A 16,691-nucleotide genomic window follows, 5' to 3' on the forward strand; every position below is an offset into this window, starting at 1 on the left:
TGACAGGGGTCAAGGACAAATGACATTTAATCTCGTTTGCCAGTCAGGATGACAGTGCTGCCTGCAGAAGAGAAAGTAAGGTTCCTTTCTGCTCTAGGAAGATACTTCTTGGCGCTGCTCTCTTAGACGCTAAGAGAAGGACCCTTCACGCCCTGTCAAGATTCAAAGCAAAGGACAAAACCAGTTTTTTCCAAAACGTATGAGCACTCATTCCATGAAAGAGACCATCAACCACACTTCCTGGCAGGCCTTAAAAGGACATAATTTTTTTTTGGTTTTTTTTTTTGGTACCTGAAATAATCATTTTTTTTTTTTTCCTGCAGTAAGGCTCATTGGTTCTGACCACTTGACCCAAACTTGTACCAAACAGAGCTCTTGGAGCAGTGGGTACCAATCACAGCGATGATGCTTTCACTTAGCAGAAGACCTGTCTGTTTATAAAAATTAACCTGTAATGACCAATTATATTGTTGGTCCAAAATCAGGTCAGGGCCAGTGTAGCCCTGGGAAGAACAGCGGTCTGACACAAAAGTCCAAGACAGGACTATGCTGGAGAATGATGAGGGATGATGAATCAGCTGGCCTCTTCCTGAGCGCTGCCACTCTCACGTCAAATTTCGGTGCTAATGCAGCTACTTCCTGGTAATCAGTTACCTTAAGAGAAATGCAATTCGTTGTTGGGATTCATTAGCTCCAGTCAGTGCTCTTGGCTCCGGAACTCCCTTGCTGGTTAAGAGCGTATTGATTTGGAATAAGGATGTATCTGTACCTCCACGGGATAACAGTGAAGGGCAGAGGGTTAATCTGAAGTCTTGACACGTCTGTCCTTTTATTTAAGCAGACTGAAAACCTGAAAAAAGAATTTATGATGTGGACAGAAAACCACCATAACCTAAAAATCAAGCATTGAAGGCCATCAATCCATTAGCACATGGAGGTGCTTACTACGGTCTGCTTCTCTTGCTTCAGTCTTGCGGAGGCAAGAAAATGTAGACAAAGCATGAAATCTACGTAGGGCTGCCCTCCCTTTGGCTCTTCTCTGCCTTAGGAAAACATGTGAGTTCATACTTCCAGAATCTTCTGCCAGCTCAGAACAAGGATAAGAATGAAGAAATGATGATTCTTACATTTTGTAGCTTCCCCAATTTCTTGGTTTCTAGAACAAGCAGCTTGCTAGGAGGTGGTGAAGATCCTGCCACAGACGGGTGACCAGGAGCTCTACGATTTCATGCAGGGGACCATGGGGTACTTCTATTCTCCCCACCTGCAACTCTGCTTCCTGTGATCCCCCCACCCTGCCATAGCTCTCTGAGTCAGAGACCCCGCCTGTCACCCCCACTGTCATAGCTCTGAAGGGAAGGGCGATGGGGAGGAACTCAGGGAACGGGCCACCCCGCTCAGCCTCGACCCACAGCTGCCCATCAAATGCCCTGAAGCAAACAGTCATGGACTGGCTCTAAATGCTGGCTCGGTGACAGGAGGAAGCCATTACCCCGGAAAATGGTGCCAGGGAGAAGAGGATGGCGATTCAAGCCTGCTCTTCCAGAGTAGGATGAATAGGAAGAGAAGGAAGAGCAGGAAGTGTCTGACCAAAGAGTCCCTTGGTCAACTAAAAGACAAGGGAAACTTACTTCAGATATTCTTGCTCAACAAAGGATCACCTAGACTGAAGAAAAAGAGTTGAGAAGTTGGCTGTGGGAGCAGATCTGTGCACCTGGAATTCCCAGGATGAAGGGTAGGAGGCTTGATCTCCGCACCAGGTCTTTGGAGAACGCATGCATGGCTCTCACCGGTTATGTTTCCCTTTCCTCCAAGAGGAATCGTAACTGCAAGCTGAGGTCTTTGTTACTGCCACCTGGTGTGGGCTAGCTTCCACGCACGTTCTGTGGCTTCTCCTGTGAGTTGTCCTCACCTCTTTGGTGGTGGTGTCACAACTCTGGCAAACACTGGCTTTATTTATTTTAAAATAAGTGCCACTTTGAAAAGGGAAAGGAGAAATGGTGTTGAAAATAGATACGTTAAAATACTGGAAAGGAGTAGCCTGTAAGTGAAACTGTTTGGTGAGCTCTTTCTTCTTCAATTTGTGGGTAATAGACTTGTTCTTTGCTTCTTCTCCAGGGAAGCTGCTTCTGATGCAATGTAATATAATTTGGGAGGGCAGCGGGAAGAAAAATTATATTTTTAATATCAGGAAGTTATGAAGGATCTGAAGAATGATCCAACTCTTGCAATTTGCTTTCTATTTATCAGGGAGTTAACACCCTACAACCCCATGTTTTATAAGAATAAATATTAAACACCATTGTCTACCGATTGGGGATTAACTAAGCTTTTTTATTTAATCTTTTTCTAAAGGAAGTAATTTGTTCATACTAATGGAAAGATCTGAATATTCATATTCTAATAGGAAGAATGACTACTCATACTGAAGAGATAAAATTTAACATTTGCTTGTCCTTTTAAAAGGAGCCCATATTTGCAATCAAATTATAGAATAAATAATTCAAAACAAGTTTTAGTTAGATCCTGCAAATTTTCATAATTAAGTAGATCAAATTTTGCAGAAATACGTTGTGGAAACTTTAAGAAGGAATAACCTGATAGGGTATCTTATATTAAAAATGAATATTTAAGGTGAAATCATTGTAGACTCACTTCTTCTAGCTTAGGGAAACAAAACAATGTTTGGGGAGAAATGATCCCTATTACTATTTCATGGAACATAAGATATGAGAATGCAAAATCCTGAAGAGAGGGAAAGCTTTAAGACTACAAGATGTAGCAGCAAATCAATTAACAGTAAATAGCTTTGTATATATAAAGAAAGAATCTATTAGTTAGAGAGAGGTAGGTTAGCCATAGAAATACTGAAAAAAAAAAAAAAAAGAAAGAAAGAAGATGGCCTTCTGAGGCATTATTTAAGAGAGACCCACTCCACTCTTTCCAGTTCTGGGGCGGCCTAATGGATATTAGATGCAATCAGGTTGTCTCAATGACATTTTGCATTGCTTTCAGCAGCAAACTCCACAGACTGTGTCTACCTGTTCTTCATCGCATCCCCCAGGCTTAACACAGGGCCAAACACGTGCTAAGGACTCAAAGGAGGCTGAGAGTGAAAGTTCCCGTCAACGTAACCAATTCCTCTGGTTTGGATTCTATAATACCAAGCAACTTTCTGATTGTATAGTGACTTCTTCCTGGCTCGCCTCTAGAGAATGAAAGCACTGGGAAAGGAGTAGGCTTATGTAATGTCCATAAAAATGCACCCACTCAAATCTCTCACTGCAGGAGCATTGCTGACTGAGGGTCCAGCTTCCTTGCTTTGTGATTTGTCACCGTGTTTGCCTTCATGTTCCAGTTTCCCTCCCCAGGGTGCTCCCAGCCGGTGACCCAGCTCAGCAACACTACAGGATAAACCTGGTTCTGGGAGATGCAGGACTTCTTAGAAGAGACCTGGGCCCAAGAACTCTCCAATGGTCTTGCCGAGCTCCCTGAGAGCCTAAGAGAGCTTCACCCAACCAACCAACATTCCTTCCTTCTTTTCTGCTCCCCTGCACTTGGGGGCAGACCTGCTGCATCATAGTTGAAGGCTCTTCCAGGCCCTCTGGTTGCCTCCATTTTCCTCTCCAGTGTTGCTCTTAATTAAATACCTTGCATGGACTCAGAATTCTGTCTTGGTGTCTTCTTCTCTTAAGATCTGCTCCCTAGTCTCAGTGTAAAGAAACGTAGCTGGTCTTGGGCTGCTCCTGGTCTCTGCCTAATGGTACGTGGTGGAGTGGGAGGAATGCAGCTGAGGCATCACACAAGCCAGGATGTCTATCACCTTTCCTTTGCTTCCTAACTGTATGACTTGGGTCAAGCTACTCTTATCCTTCTAAGCATCAGCTTCTTGATCTATAAAATGGGATAGGGAATCCTACGTCACTAGATTATAGGGACAACTGTATCAAACAGCATTTCACAGGTGCTAAACCAAAGCTAATTTCCTCCTGATGCTATTGCAGCTTTAAGGTCCAGTTTCTGACCAGGCAAGGCCAAAGGCCAGGCCTTAGAGCCTGTGGTATTCAAGGGTAGTGTCCCACTTGGGGACTCGTCATTCGGAGATCCCAACTTGGAGACTTGTAAGAAGAGATCAGGGCACAGGGGCACATAAGGAAGACCATGTGAGGTCATGGTAAGAAGATGGCCTTCTGCAAACCAAGGAGAGAGGCCTCTGAGAACCAGTCCCGCTGATATGTTGATCTTAGACTTCTAAATTCCAGAATTGTGAGAAAATACATTTCTGCTGTTTAAGCCACCCAGTCTGTGGTATTTTATTAATTACAGTCCTAGGAAATTAATAAAGGATTAACCTCTTAAAACCCATTAATAGAATACAGACCTAGTATAATAAACTGCTAGAGTATAAACTGTCCCAACTGGGTGGCATGGAGTGAGCTAGAAGCTTGGAATGCTCCCTGGGAGACCAAAGCCCTTGTTACCAAGGGAGCTTCTGAGATGGGCAGCCCAACTGTCCTCTCTCTCTCTCTCTCTCTTTTTTTTTTTTTTTAAGATTTTATTTATTTATTTGACAGAGAGAGATTACAAGTAGCCAGAGAGGCAGGCAGTGTAAGAGGGGGGAAGCAGGCTCGCCGCAGAGCAGAGAGCCTGATGTGGGGCTTGACCCCAGGACCCCAGGATCATGATCCGAGCCAAAGGCAGAGACTTTAACCCACTGAGCCACCCAGGAGCCCCCCAACTGTCCTCTCTAATGGGACCCTAAGATCACCTACTCCTTCTGCCACTCCCCATTCCCCAACTCTGTTCCCTTCCTCCAAAGAGGACCTTCAATGCTGAGTCATGACTCAAGAAAACTATTCACTCTGCATCCATAACAGGCACAGTGATCAAAAGTAGAGAGATGCCCAGGTGAGGAATATTATCTGCTTTAGGGCCAGGTGTGGGGAAACCAAGTGTGAGTGAGTGAGTGGTTCTCCTCTGTTTACAGCATCCACACAGATTAGGTCAGTCCCATTTTAACTGCCTGGATAAAGAGTGCTCAGTTCAGCAGCAACACAAGACTGGGATAAATCCAGAACTCATTATATGGGACTTAAAAAAAAACCTTTTTAAAATATTTTTTTTTTAAAACTATATGCCCTATGATGAAGTAGGTCAGAAAGTGAAAGACATACCATATGAGTGCACTTACAAGTGGAATCTAAACAAACAAGCCAACAAAAAGAGAAGAAGCCACCAGCCCATACATACAGAGAACAAACAGGTGGTTGCTAGAGGGCAGGGTGTGGGGGATGGGCAGAACGGCTGAAGAAGCGTGGGAGAGGCTTTCGGTTATGGCATGAATGAGTCACGGCGCCCAAACAGGTTATTTTAATGGTTGAATAATATCGGCAACCAACTGAACTTAACATACAAGTGATAATAATTCCTCCTCTTACCTGTGGTTAATGTGGGAGGTAGACCAGATAAAATAAACATCCCTGGAGCTTCGCGGCTGGAGTGCCATCATTGCTGGTATTACTTTATGAACGGGTTTTCTCAAGGTCACTCCAGAATTAGTGGCTCCGTGGGACCAAATGCTCATCCATTATATGGGTTAAAATGACTAATTGAGGGTTTGAGTTTAATTATACTCATAAGCAAAGGCACAGTGCAGCTCCTTTGATGGGCTTAATAACATTCTCGTGCATGCAAGATAGATGGAAAAATTAGGGTTGTATATTGTTGTCCTTCACGACAAGATGCTGAAGTGGGAATAGAATAATAAAAATAAATAAATGAGTCAGCGGCTCTAGGAAATGAGCTGTGGAAGTTAGCAAAGCCAGCTTTTTGCAAATACTCTGGCTGGAAAGAAGAGTCCTAAGCACGCATGACTCAACGGGACACGGCCATACAGTAACAGATTGGAGTTGTCTGACTGAGCTGGCAGATGAAATGGTAAAAAGGGATACTCAGCAAGGCTTCACCTACAGTTCACTCTGAAGTTAGGATAATGGCAACGACAGGGATCCTTAAGATATTGATTTGGGATTTTAAATGGGAAACACAGTCATATTTCATGCAAACTCTAGAAAGCATTCATTCTGCACTCAGCTCCAGGAGCCAGCTTCCTGAGATGATCCTGCTATCGTGTCGTGAGCCCTGCTCAAGAGCCCAGAATGACTTTGGCTGTCCAGAGCATCACACAGAGCCACGAAACTTTCAGAAGGTAAAGACTGGAGGAAATAGGATGTGGGTTCATAAATAGAAGTAGAAAACCTAGAAACCAGGTCCACATGTGGGGAGATCCTTATTCAACTGCTACTCAGTCGAGAGGCTTCAGGTGAATCTCCTTGGGCTGAGGCAGCCACACCTGGGCTCACAGAACCCGATCCCATGCAAGGGACGTTTGACCTTGCACCCGAGCTGTGGAGGACGATGGCCTAGAGAAGAAAAACAACACTCCCTATCTGGGTGGTTTGTTCCTGGGCTGAACACGGGTTTGGGAGGGGCAGCTCCTCTCAGTTATTGGCAGTTTTTTCCCCTCCTCCTGCTGTGTTTCCTGGTGGCTTGCTGGCTTTGGAGGCCCCCCTCTGGCCTACTTCCTAGGGTAACTGTAGGAGGTTCCTAAGGCTGTTGGAATAACGTACCATAAATGGGGTGGGCGAGGGCTAAAGCAACAGAAACTTACTCTGAGAGTTGAGAGATGAGAAGTCCAAAATCAAGGCTGTCAGCAGGGTCACGCCTCCACTGAGGCCTCTGGAGAAGACTCCTTCTCTGCATTTTCTTAGCTTCTAGTGGCTTTCTGTAATTCCCGCACATCCCTAGGCTTATCTCTGCCTCACTCCGATCTCTGCCTCTGACTTCGTGTGGCCCTCTCCTGAGTTGGTATGATGTCGTCTTCTAAGGACACCATCCATTAGATTTGGGCCCACTGTAAGTCAGTATTATGTCATCTTAATTTAAATAATTTGATCTGCAAAGACCCTATTTCTTTTTTTTTTTTTTTTTTTAAGATTTTATTTATTTGAGAGACAGAGATAGTGAGAGAGAACATAAGTGGGGAGGAGAGGGAAAAGCAGGCTCCTCCCTGAGCAGGGAGCCCGATTCAGGACTCGATCCCAGGACCCTGAGATCATGACCTGAGCTGAAGGCAGATGCTTAACCAACTGTATCACCCAGGCATCCCAGACCCTATTTCTAAATAGGTCACAGTCTGAGGTTCCTGGTAGAGATAAATTTGGGGGGGGCACTTAATTAACCCATTCCAATGATATCAGCCTAAAGAGCTTGTCCACAGGCTGAGCCAGGCTGACCTTCCCTGTTCAGCAATCAGGCTGTGGTTGGTCAATATGTATTCCGGTTGAGGGTGATTACTTTGGACAAAAGTTCGGGAAAGTATTTGATTATACGTTGTGAATCGTGAATACAGAATTGAATTTCCTTCAAGGTCTGACTTGCCTGATTGAGGCCAAAGGACAGTCGTGTCCTGGAGGACTCTAATCATAGGGTTGAGGAAAAAGAACTAACCCAGTAACTTCATGGATACTTCCGGCCTAAGCCTTATCTAACATTCTATCGCATTCATTTTAGGCCATATTTTAAAATGGCTTTTATTAAAAAATTAAAGCTTAAATTGCACAGCACTGGAGCAACGGCAAACACTGGAAAAGAGGAAGGGATGAGAAGAAGGGGAGTGCAGGTGTGCATCAGGGGCGGACACTTCCTTCCAAGAAGGAAGCTTGCAGAGAGGAAGCCTACTGTGCACTAACCGCCATCGGCTGTGTTTTCTGCTGGCCCCACCTGTCACTACCACCTGGAACCCCACCATCCAGCCACCATCATTCTTACCAACTCACTCTGCCAAAAAAATGTCAGAGGGTTTTTGTTTGTTTGTTTGTTTCCATTTTTATCCTTTCCTCAGTGACAGATAGATACTTTAGGAACAAATAGAGATTCGCTTTTGAAAAATTCCATTTCCTACCCCAAAATGAATTTTAAATGGAAAAGGATGAAGGGCATTAACTTTTCATTTTCAATTCTATATGTGCTTAAATTTTTGCTAGGTCAACATGATATGACATCTTTCCATGAAGATTTACCAGGCTTTTTTAGAGAAGGCAAAGGCAAGAGTCTCTTCTCTTTGGAACACTCCTCGTGAGTGTGCCCCATGACCGAGGCTGGTGGGGAGGGGACAGTACCACCATCGGTTTTGGTACAACATCATTGCCAAAGAGAAGGTTTGGGAAACTGGACAGAGTTTAGTAAGACTGTCTGGAATTATCCAAATGTTGGACAGCATTAACGTTCCAGATTTTAGCTTAGGAAGGCTTAGGCTTTTTATCTAACTTAAATTTCCCTCTGATAAGCTTTTGAACATTTATGAGTGGTACAATTTGCATTTATGATATTTTTTTTCATTCTGAAAGATGAAAAGCTGATCTCTTTTAGAATAGTAATTGCTGAAATTCTTAACCTCGGCTTCCCACCCTGAAGCGACACAAACAAGTTTGAATCCTGCTAGAAACAAAAATTTAGAATGATTCTCTCCATTAGTGAGAAGCTACCAGAAGCTCTTACTGGAGCTGAAAGCCACCTGGGGTCGGAAATACCACCCCAGGAAAAGAGTGGAGACATCAGTAAGAGAGAATTAAGTGATCAGTAAGAGAATAGGAGTCTGAGTACTAGAAAAATAACATCAACTTTATTATCCAGGGTATATTAAAATATAGCCTTATCTTTAAAAAAAAAAAAAAGCATCCATTGCTCTGACTAATTGTCTAAATTAAGATTTAAGGTGGAGGTGGAGAGAAGGGACTGACGTGGGGCTCCTGACTAACTCTCCAGGGTGCCTCCCACTCCAGACTTGAGCCCTTCGGAGAGAAGCCTGGGGAGGAAGAAAGCAGGAGGAGGGGGGAGACAGTTGGCAACTTAAGCCAAATCAGATGGATGCCGGCTGAGTGGATGCTGCTCAGGAGCTGCTGAGAAGCAAAGTAAAGGAGCCAACACGAAGAGGAGTGGGTCCATCCACCAGTTGGGTGGTTGGTTGAGTTGCTCCAAGAACAGATCGGTTCCTGTCACCTCACAGGGCACTGTATTTCCTCTCCGTGTGGAAACAGGGAGGAATGTTCTGGACCAGGAGTCAGGATGCAAGTTCAAGTACTGGCTTCCCAATTGACTAACCATGAGCTATTAAACATAAAATAAATATAAGAATAAGCAATGTATTCGAAGCAGAAATTTCTGGTCCTTGGAAGAGAGGGATTTTAGGAATCAAAATATTTCTTTGATTTTATTTGAAAATCTTGTCTCAATTGACAATGCATAAAAGTTGTTAATAAACATCTTGTTGCCTCGTCAAACCTTTGAATGAATGAACACACAAACACACACACACACACACATACATACACACGGACAGACACACGTAACAGCTCCAATTCTCCAATTTCTCTAGAATTGGGAAAGGAGAGTTTCCATTCCAACTCAATATTAGTGAAAATATCACCCAAGGACAGCTAATGGAATTAAATTTAACTGATACCTAACATATCAAAAATATTTAAATAGTGACTCATGTACATTGCTACTTGTAATTTTTTAAATTCCAAGTGTTATTTGATATTGAATGGTAATGAGTAAATCACAGTCTCAAAATAGATTTATAAAATGTATAATTATGACAAGGATTCAATTATATGAAATTCCTGATTCTTAAAGGCTGTGGAGGATTTCTAGAAGTTGAAATACGTAAAAGTAAATACTTGAAAAGAATTTTAATACAACCAGATGTCCGCAACAATAACACCTTAGCTTTTAAAAATGGTTCCCTTTTTTATTCCCAATAAGGAATAAGATCTAAAAAAGGAAGAGAATAAGAAATACTGTGTGCATATTTTATATTATTTTTTTGAAGAGTACTCATTTTCTTTGCCTTCACAGTAAAATACCCAGAAACCACATGAAAGGAAGTGACTTGTTTGCCCTTTGTGACACTTAACGTGGTTTGTACCAACTTAGTCACCATTCTTTCCAGAGTCATCTGTTGAATTCCTTACACACCCATGAGCAGGCAGATCTGTTTTGTAGACCAAAAGCAGCTTCTTGTCAGTTACCAGCTAAACACGTTTCTGAATCATATACTTAGCGCTCTAGCCAGAGTTCATGGGATTTGATGGAGGTGGTCATGACGCATTCAAAAAGAATGAGAACATGCAAATGTGGCATTTTATACAATTTAGGCAACTTTCAAAATCAAAGCTATAAATTAATAATCTGGATCAAAGTATGCAAAGGTTATACGAACTCGCTATATCCTTTTGCGCACAAACTCACCACATCAGTATATACAATATACATTTAGTAAATGAAAAAGGACAGTTGCTGTGATTTTTTTTTTCTTTAAGAAGCATGAAAGCACCAAATTCTTTCTAAATATTTTGATAGAAGAAAATGTTCCTTGCAAGGTACAAGCTCGGATCCAGTTTATAAATTCAGACAATCTGGTTGTTAATTTATATTTTAAGGAGTGTATTCAAATCATTTCTCCAGTTCCGGGAGGACTTTTGCTGGGACTTGTTTTTTCCTGCCTCCCAGGTCCCTCCAGGGAACAGAGAAGACTCTCAGCAAATGCTCGTGGATACCACTGTTGCAAGGCAGGAGCAGCACAAGAAGTAATATCTTTAATGTAAATAAAGAGCTAAGCTTTCTTGGAAAAATCAAGAATGTATATAACCTCAAAACTTACAATCTAGAAACTTCCATCATGATAAAAAAAACATTTGTGACTGTTCCAGTGTGTTGCCAACACCAAGTATTAGTAGAAATTTCTGGAAACTTTGTATCCACTAAATATATGGCAAATGCCATTTAGCCCTTTCCCAAGGCTATTTTCTTCCTCTAGGTTCAACCTGCTTATTATCACTGTGGAATGATTTGCAAACATTTTCAAACAAGAGGAGAAATTATTCTTTCTTTCTGTAGAGGGGCAGAAGGTCAACGGATTAAGGCGGAAGTTAAGTATTCACCATTCACCACCATATACTGTTGGATTTTGTTTTGCCAATCACAAGGCAACTCAGAACTAAGAGATAAAACCCTAAACCTGGTTGCACCTTAACGAAGGAAAGCCAACTTGGCTACATGAAACTCTTTCTAAATGAGATGTCTCCCTTTTTTGCTTCCTATGTTGTGGTTGCTGCTGGCCACATTCAGCAGCTGAAGCCAAGCATCCATCTGTGTGGGTGAACAGAGAGGGACAGAGAGTCAGCCTGATCTGACCTACCTTTGCTCTAGGTCACGTCCAGATGCTAAACTCAGCCAGACGACCTGCCAGGTGGACCCATGAACCTCCTCGGTCTAACTTCTTCATCTGATTTTTCATCAAATAGTGCTGAATGTACACTCTTAAGGGCAGTGGCCTACCTCCATTAGGCAAACATCTTGAATGTGTAATTATGTATCATTGCATAATGTAATGACATTACATAATGATAATTACTGTATCATTCAGAGAGAATTTTAACTGACAGAGTTAACCAGGTCTTTACTGACCGTACATCTACAATTGATTCGGAGGCACTTTCCCCGTGATTAGGAACAACAGACCATTTTCTTTTCCCTGCCCCCCCCCTTTTGTCTTCCTCCCACCTTCCCCTCCCGACTACAAGTCGAAGATGCTCAGAAGGGGAAAAAAACCCTACTATAATAATTACAAATAACTGAACTAGAAAAATCAGGAATAAAAAAGCGAGAAGGGCCTACAGTTCTAGCTTTGGAAGGAGTTATAATTTTTCTGGTGGGGCAGGAGGTTTCTGAAGGATAACAGAATGTAAGAGGTTATAAAATAAATGTCGGAACAGGGAGTTTTGGAGAACTGTAAATTTGGCTTATGGTAAAGCTTTGCCATAGAAATCATGTCCAGAGATCATTATTTCAGGACTTTGAGGAAAAGCAAAATCGTTAGAGGATTTCCCACTTCTGTCTGAGAATGCACGTCGATATTTAGGGAGGCAGACTCACTTTATCTCCCTCTATGTACGCACATTTACACAAACACACCACTCCTCTCAAGACCGGAGGTTGGGAGCATTGCTATAAATATGCATGAGATAATTATTATTAATGTCACCAAGGTGATTTTGTTCCTCCTCAGGAGAGACTGGTTTTGCACCTAGAAACCAATCAACTGTAGGAGAAATGACAGCTTTGAGGCAGCCCAGCTAAAACAATCCTGCACATTTTATGTTTGAAATATAGATTATCTGACTGGGTGTTCTTCAGAGTCACCCTTTTGCCCTCAACTCATCATTAAGTTTATCCAGCAGAGATTTCCAGCTTTGGTAAAAAATACAGCATCCTTGGGAACACTGTTCCAGAGATGGGAAAAACTGTACCTTGATGATTACGTTCTTTTCTAAGAGCAAAAATAAAACAGAAGTAAAGATGACTCTAAGACATCTCCAGAGATTTCTGGGGGATGATTTTTGTAAAAACACATTGAGAGAGAATGAGAACATATTTGCTACTCTTATTATTTAAAGAAAACATTTCGTACAATAGGCTTTATTAAAAAGTTATCTCTAAGCAATTATACGTTCTGGCAGTCACACAGAAAATATTTTAAAAATAAAAAACAAAACTAACAAAGATAGTTAACTAGATCCCCATGTGTATACATAGACTCTCCCAACCAGTTGGCCTGCCTGGATATTCTATAGGCATAATATAATACAACACGAGAAATTAATGCAAGCTATTGTCTTTAAAAAACCATTTTTGGTGGGAATGAAATGTTGATTTTTTGCCGCAGACCCAAGAAAACATGTTAAGTAAGTCAAAAAATTATAGCGGAAGATGCCTACCCCTCCTACATACCTCCTTAGAAATGGTTTTTGCTAAGTTCTTATCCTCTATTACCACTCGACGCTCATCCTTCTGGGACCATCTGATCCTCCGTGAAACGGCAGTTGAAGTTATAGAAACAGAAAGCGTATGACAGAGGGAGGAGGCTGCCAGGATGGGACTCACCTTAGGCATCCAGTGGCATTTCGCAGCACCTGTGAGGAATGCAGCTGTATCTTCCGATCATCCTGAAGAGGCGAATTCTCCCAGCCAGAATGCGGGATAATCACGGCGTTGGTCAACACCGCCAGAGTGTCCTGGATGATTGGCATTTTGAGTGCGTCGCAAGATGAGAGGTTCCAAAGGACTCCTGAAAGACACACAGACCCAGAGCTTTGGGATGGCCACTCTTCTCCTCTCCAAAGGGTTTTCCCTCATCAAGTTAACAGCACGGGCAGGACGGACGAACAGAGCGAGAGTACATGCCCTAGAGCATACCCTTAATTTTAGGACACCTGTGAGAATCCATGGAGGGGTGCTGTGAAAATCTGCCAAGCGGGCAGAGGACTTGTGTTATGATTGTCTTGGTCCCATCCTGATGAGTAACAAGGTTGAACTCGGATCTGAATGGACCAGCCAGACTTCTGTTTACTATTAATATAATGGGGCTAAGTATCCAAAATCTAACCAAGATGGTTAGAGCTGCGAAAGTTCTCTAAGCTACAAACCAGTAGGACATCTTAGTTTTATCCTAGACTTCAGTATGCACATACAGACATTCTGATGGACTTGGCGTCCATTCAGAACCAGCCACCATGACATGGGACCTTAGGTACATCCAGGACCAGGTCTGATGACAACAGGATCAACAAGCAATTTAAATTTACTGTCATTTGTGACAGCTTTGTCAGTTCTTCTCAAAAAGCAATGCTCATGGAAGACCTGGAGATTGGTCTTGCTGATGTAACTTGGGGACCTAGAGCAGTAGGAAGTGGAGGGCACGTCTGCAGTGGACAGACTATAGCAGTCATTAATGTAGGCCGAGTAAAAGCAAAAGTCTTAGGTTGGGTGGAATATTTTAGGTTTTTAAACAAAACCTTAAAATGGGATTAAGTTTAGAAAAGGTCATCAATATTGCATAGAAGTTATAATATTTGAAAATGCTTTTAAAGTATTTATTGTTATTGTTCAAAACAGAACACATACAGGTAAAAGAAAAAGAATCATATTCGACTTTTTTATGCAAGAAAGACTGTATTGTCTCTCAAGATTAATCTAAACAGACATCATCACTCCAAATACTAAGAATAAAATATCATAGCTGTCTTTGAAACACAACTTCCACGTTACTTGTTTATTAATAAGCTTTCAATAAATTTTAAGACAAGATTATGTTTTATCTACTGTGTTATGAATTGAACAAAAAGAACACAGGTATTTCTGAAATTTATTAGTATTTTTCATGGAATATATTGAACTTATCAAGGGCATTAATCATATTAATCTGAAAGCTGATAATGTTGGGCTGTTAATCACTGAAAAGACAGCTTTAAATCAGTTCTATAAAAATGTGACTGTAGAGACAAAATATTTTTTTTTTAAGATTTTATTTACTTACTTATTAGAGAGAGAGAGAGTACAAGCAGGGGGAACGACAGGCAGAGAGAAAGAGAAGCAGGCTGTCCGCTGAACAAGGAGCCTGATCCCAGGGTCTTGGGATCATGACCTGAGCCAAAGGCAGATCCTTAACCAACCAGCCATCCTGAGAAAAACTATTTTCAACTTTCTTTCAAAATAACATTTGCTAGGAATTTTATTGAGGTAAATGCAAGGGAAATAAAATGGTTTTGATGCCCAGTATATATAAATCAGTCCTTTACTATAGGGGGTTGGCTTGAGGGCAAATGCTGCCTGCTTGTTTTTGTAAATAAAGATTTATTGGAACACGCTCTCCCTATTTATTTACATACTGTCTTTGGCTTATAAGGGAAGAATTGAATATTTGTGACAGGAACGTATGACCCACGAAGCCTAAACAATTTATCATCTGGCCCTTTACAGAAAGGATTTTTCCCACCTTGCATTAGCATATAGACAATTTTCTAGAAACTTCTGTGTGCAGGTTTGCATTGCCACTAATATTGTAAATTTGGGACACAAAAAATGCTCCGTTGTACACAGAAAGTGCCCCCAGATATATCCTGATGCAGATGGATTTGAAATGCTAGCAATATTATCATATACATTTATCTTGTTTTAAATGATACGTAGAGCTGTATATTCATTCTATTAAGAAATATTTTATTAATTTTAGATAATCAAAATACATTGATCTGCAATATTTCAAAAACTTTTTCTAATAAAATAGATTTGCAAACTGAAAAGTGCATTACAATGAAATTAATATCTACCCCAGATTTGAGGATAACTTTCCAAAGTATCACATTCAAGGGTTTATGTCTGTTCTTCTAAGTATACAATACACGCATACACACAGAATATTAAAATTTCTTCATTCTGAAATCCTGACTTGAAAATTCCAACCCATGAAAACTGAGGCATGTAGGTGCACCTGGGGTTCTCAGACGGTTAAGCCGTTGCCTTCAGCTCGGGTCATGATCCTAGGGTCCTGGGACAGAGTCCCATGTTGGGCTCCCTGCTCAGTGGGGAGTTTGCTTATCCCCTCGGCTCATGATCTCTCTCTCTCAAATAAATAAATAACATCTTAAAAAAAGAAAATTGGGGCATGCAAATGTTCTAAAATATGGGTGATATGTTTTGCTGTAAAATACAATTCCTCAAAAAACTAAATAGTAAGGAGAAATTTTTGCATTTTTACATGCAATGATTTTAAAAGAATCTAAAGGCATTCTGTGATAATAAAACAATTTTTGCTGTTTTATTTTTTTAATTAGAGAGAGAGTGAACGAGTGAGTATGGCAGTGGGGAGTGAGGGCAGAGGGAAAGGGAGAAATAGAATCTTCAGCTAAATTCCCACTGAGCATTGGAGCCCAGTGCAGGGCTTGATCTCAGCACCCTGAACTGAAATCAAGAGTCAGACCCTTAACTGACTGGATGCCCCTACTAATTTCTAAAAATCAGGAAAAAAGATCAGGAGAGGGGAAAATCAAAGGAAATGGAATGGCCTAATCTAATACCTGATAAGAAGTGAACAGATGGAAAGGAGATGGTCTAAGATAGCTCTTTACTGGGCTCTTCTCTCCATTACTTTCCTCATTATTCATCAATTAGTGTAACCTCACTCAGAACCGAGCATGGTCAGAAGTCTCCTACTCCCCGTTCATTGTGCCTTTCCAGGCTGACTTCCTCTGTGTTTTATGTGCCAGAGAGCTTATCACAGTGCTTGACCCTGTGCTGGAACTTTCTAGAATAATTCACTTCTGCAACCCCGAAGTGCTTCCTGACCCAGGAGAGCTGCAATGGACCTCTAACCAGAGGCAGCTTTTATCACCTCTGCTTGGGTGACAACTTGGTCAAGTAGAGGTCATGTGGCAGAATTTCTTTTGGGGGGAATTCAGACAACCAGCTGCAGGGAGCCCTCAAACCTTGGGGTTTTGTTTAGATTATCTGGACACAGAGGCAAGCTTGTGTGCAGAACCACAAGTCTCTGGAGGCATTGGAGATAGAAGCTGACATGTCGGCAGAAGTCAAAAGTAGATAACAAGCAGGAACTCTGTAGCGACAGCTACAGACAGACACACACTCACACACCCTCACATACAGATATGCACACACACACACACACACACACACACACCCATTAGTCCTGGCAGACGGGAGAGAGATTAGTGAGAAAAATGGCCATATCTGGGCATTCTCTATAAAGAAATGAAAAATGATCAGCTCAC

The 16,691-nt window shown here is 41.7% G+C and overlaps 1 protein-coding gene across 3 annotated transcripts in view; it reads right to left on the reverse strand.

The window, feature by feature from the left end:
• CTNND2 (catenin delta 2) overlaps positions 1-16,691 on the reverse strand; it is a 900,906-nt gene that overhangs the window by 154,247 nt on the left and 729,968 nt on the right. For all 3 annotated transcript variants that reach the window (XM_045082021.1, XM_045082022.1, XM_045082023.1), the window contains one exon: positions 13,009-13,192. In XM_045082021.1, coding sequence (XP_044937956.1) covers positions 13,009-13,192 — 184 coding nt within the window. The remainder of the gene's footprint in view (positions 1-13,008; positions 13,193-16,691) is intronic.

The sequence above is a fragment of the Mustela putorius genome, unplaced genomic scaffold (genome assembly GCF_011764305.1).
Source record: "Mustela putorius furo isolate JIRA1106 unplaced genomic scaffold, ASM1176430v1.1 tig00000589_pilon_pilon_pilon, whole genome shotgun sequence".
NCBI classification, from domain to species: domain Eukaryota; kingdom Metazoa; phylum Chordata; class Mammalia; order Carnivora; family Mustelidae; genus Mustela; species Mustela putorius.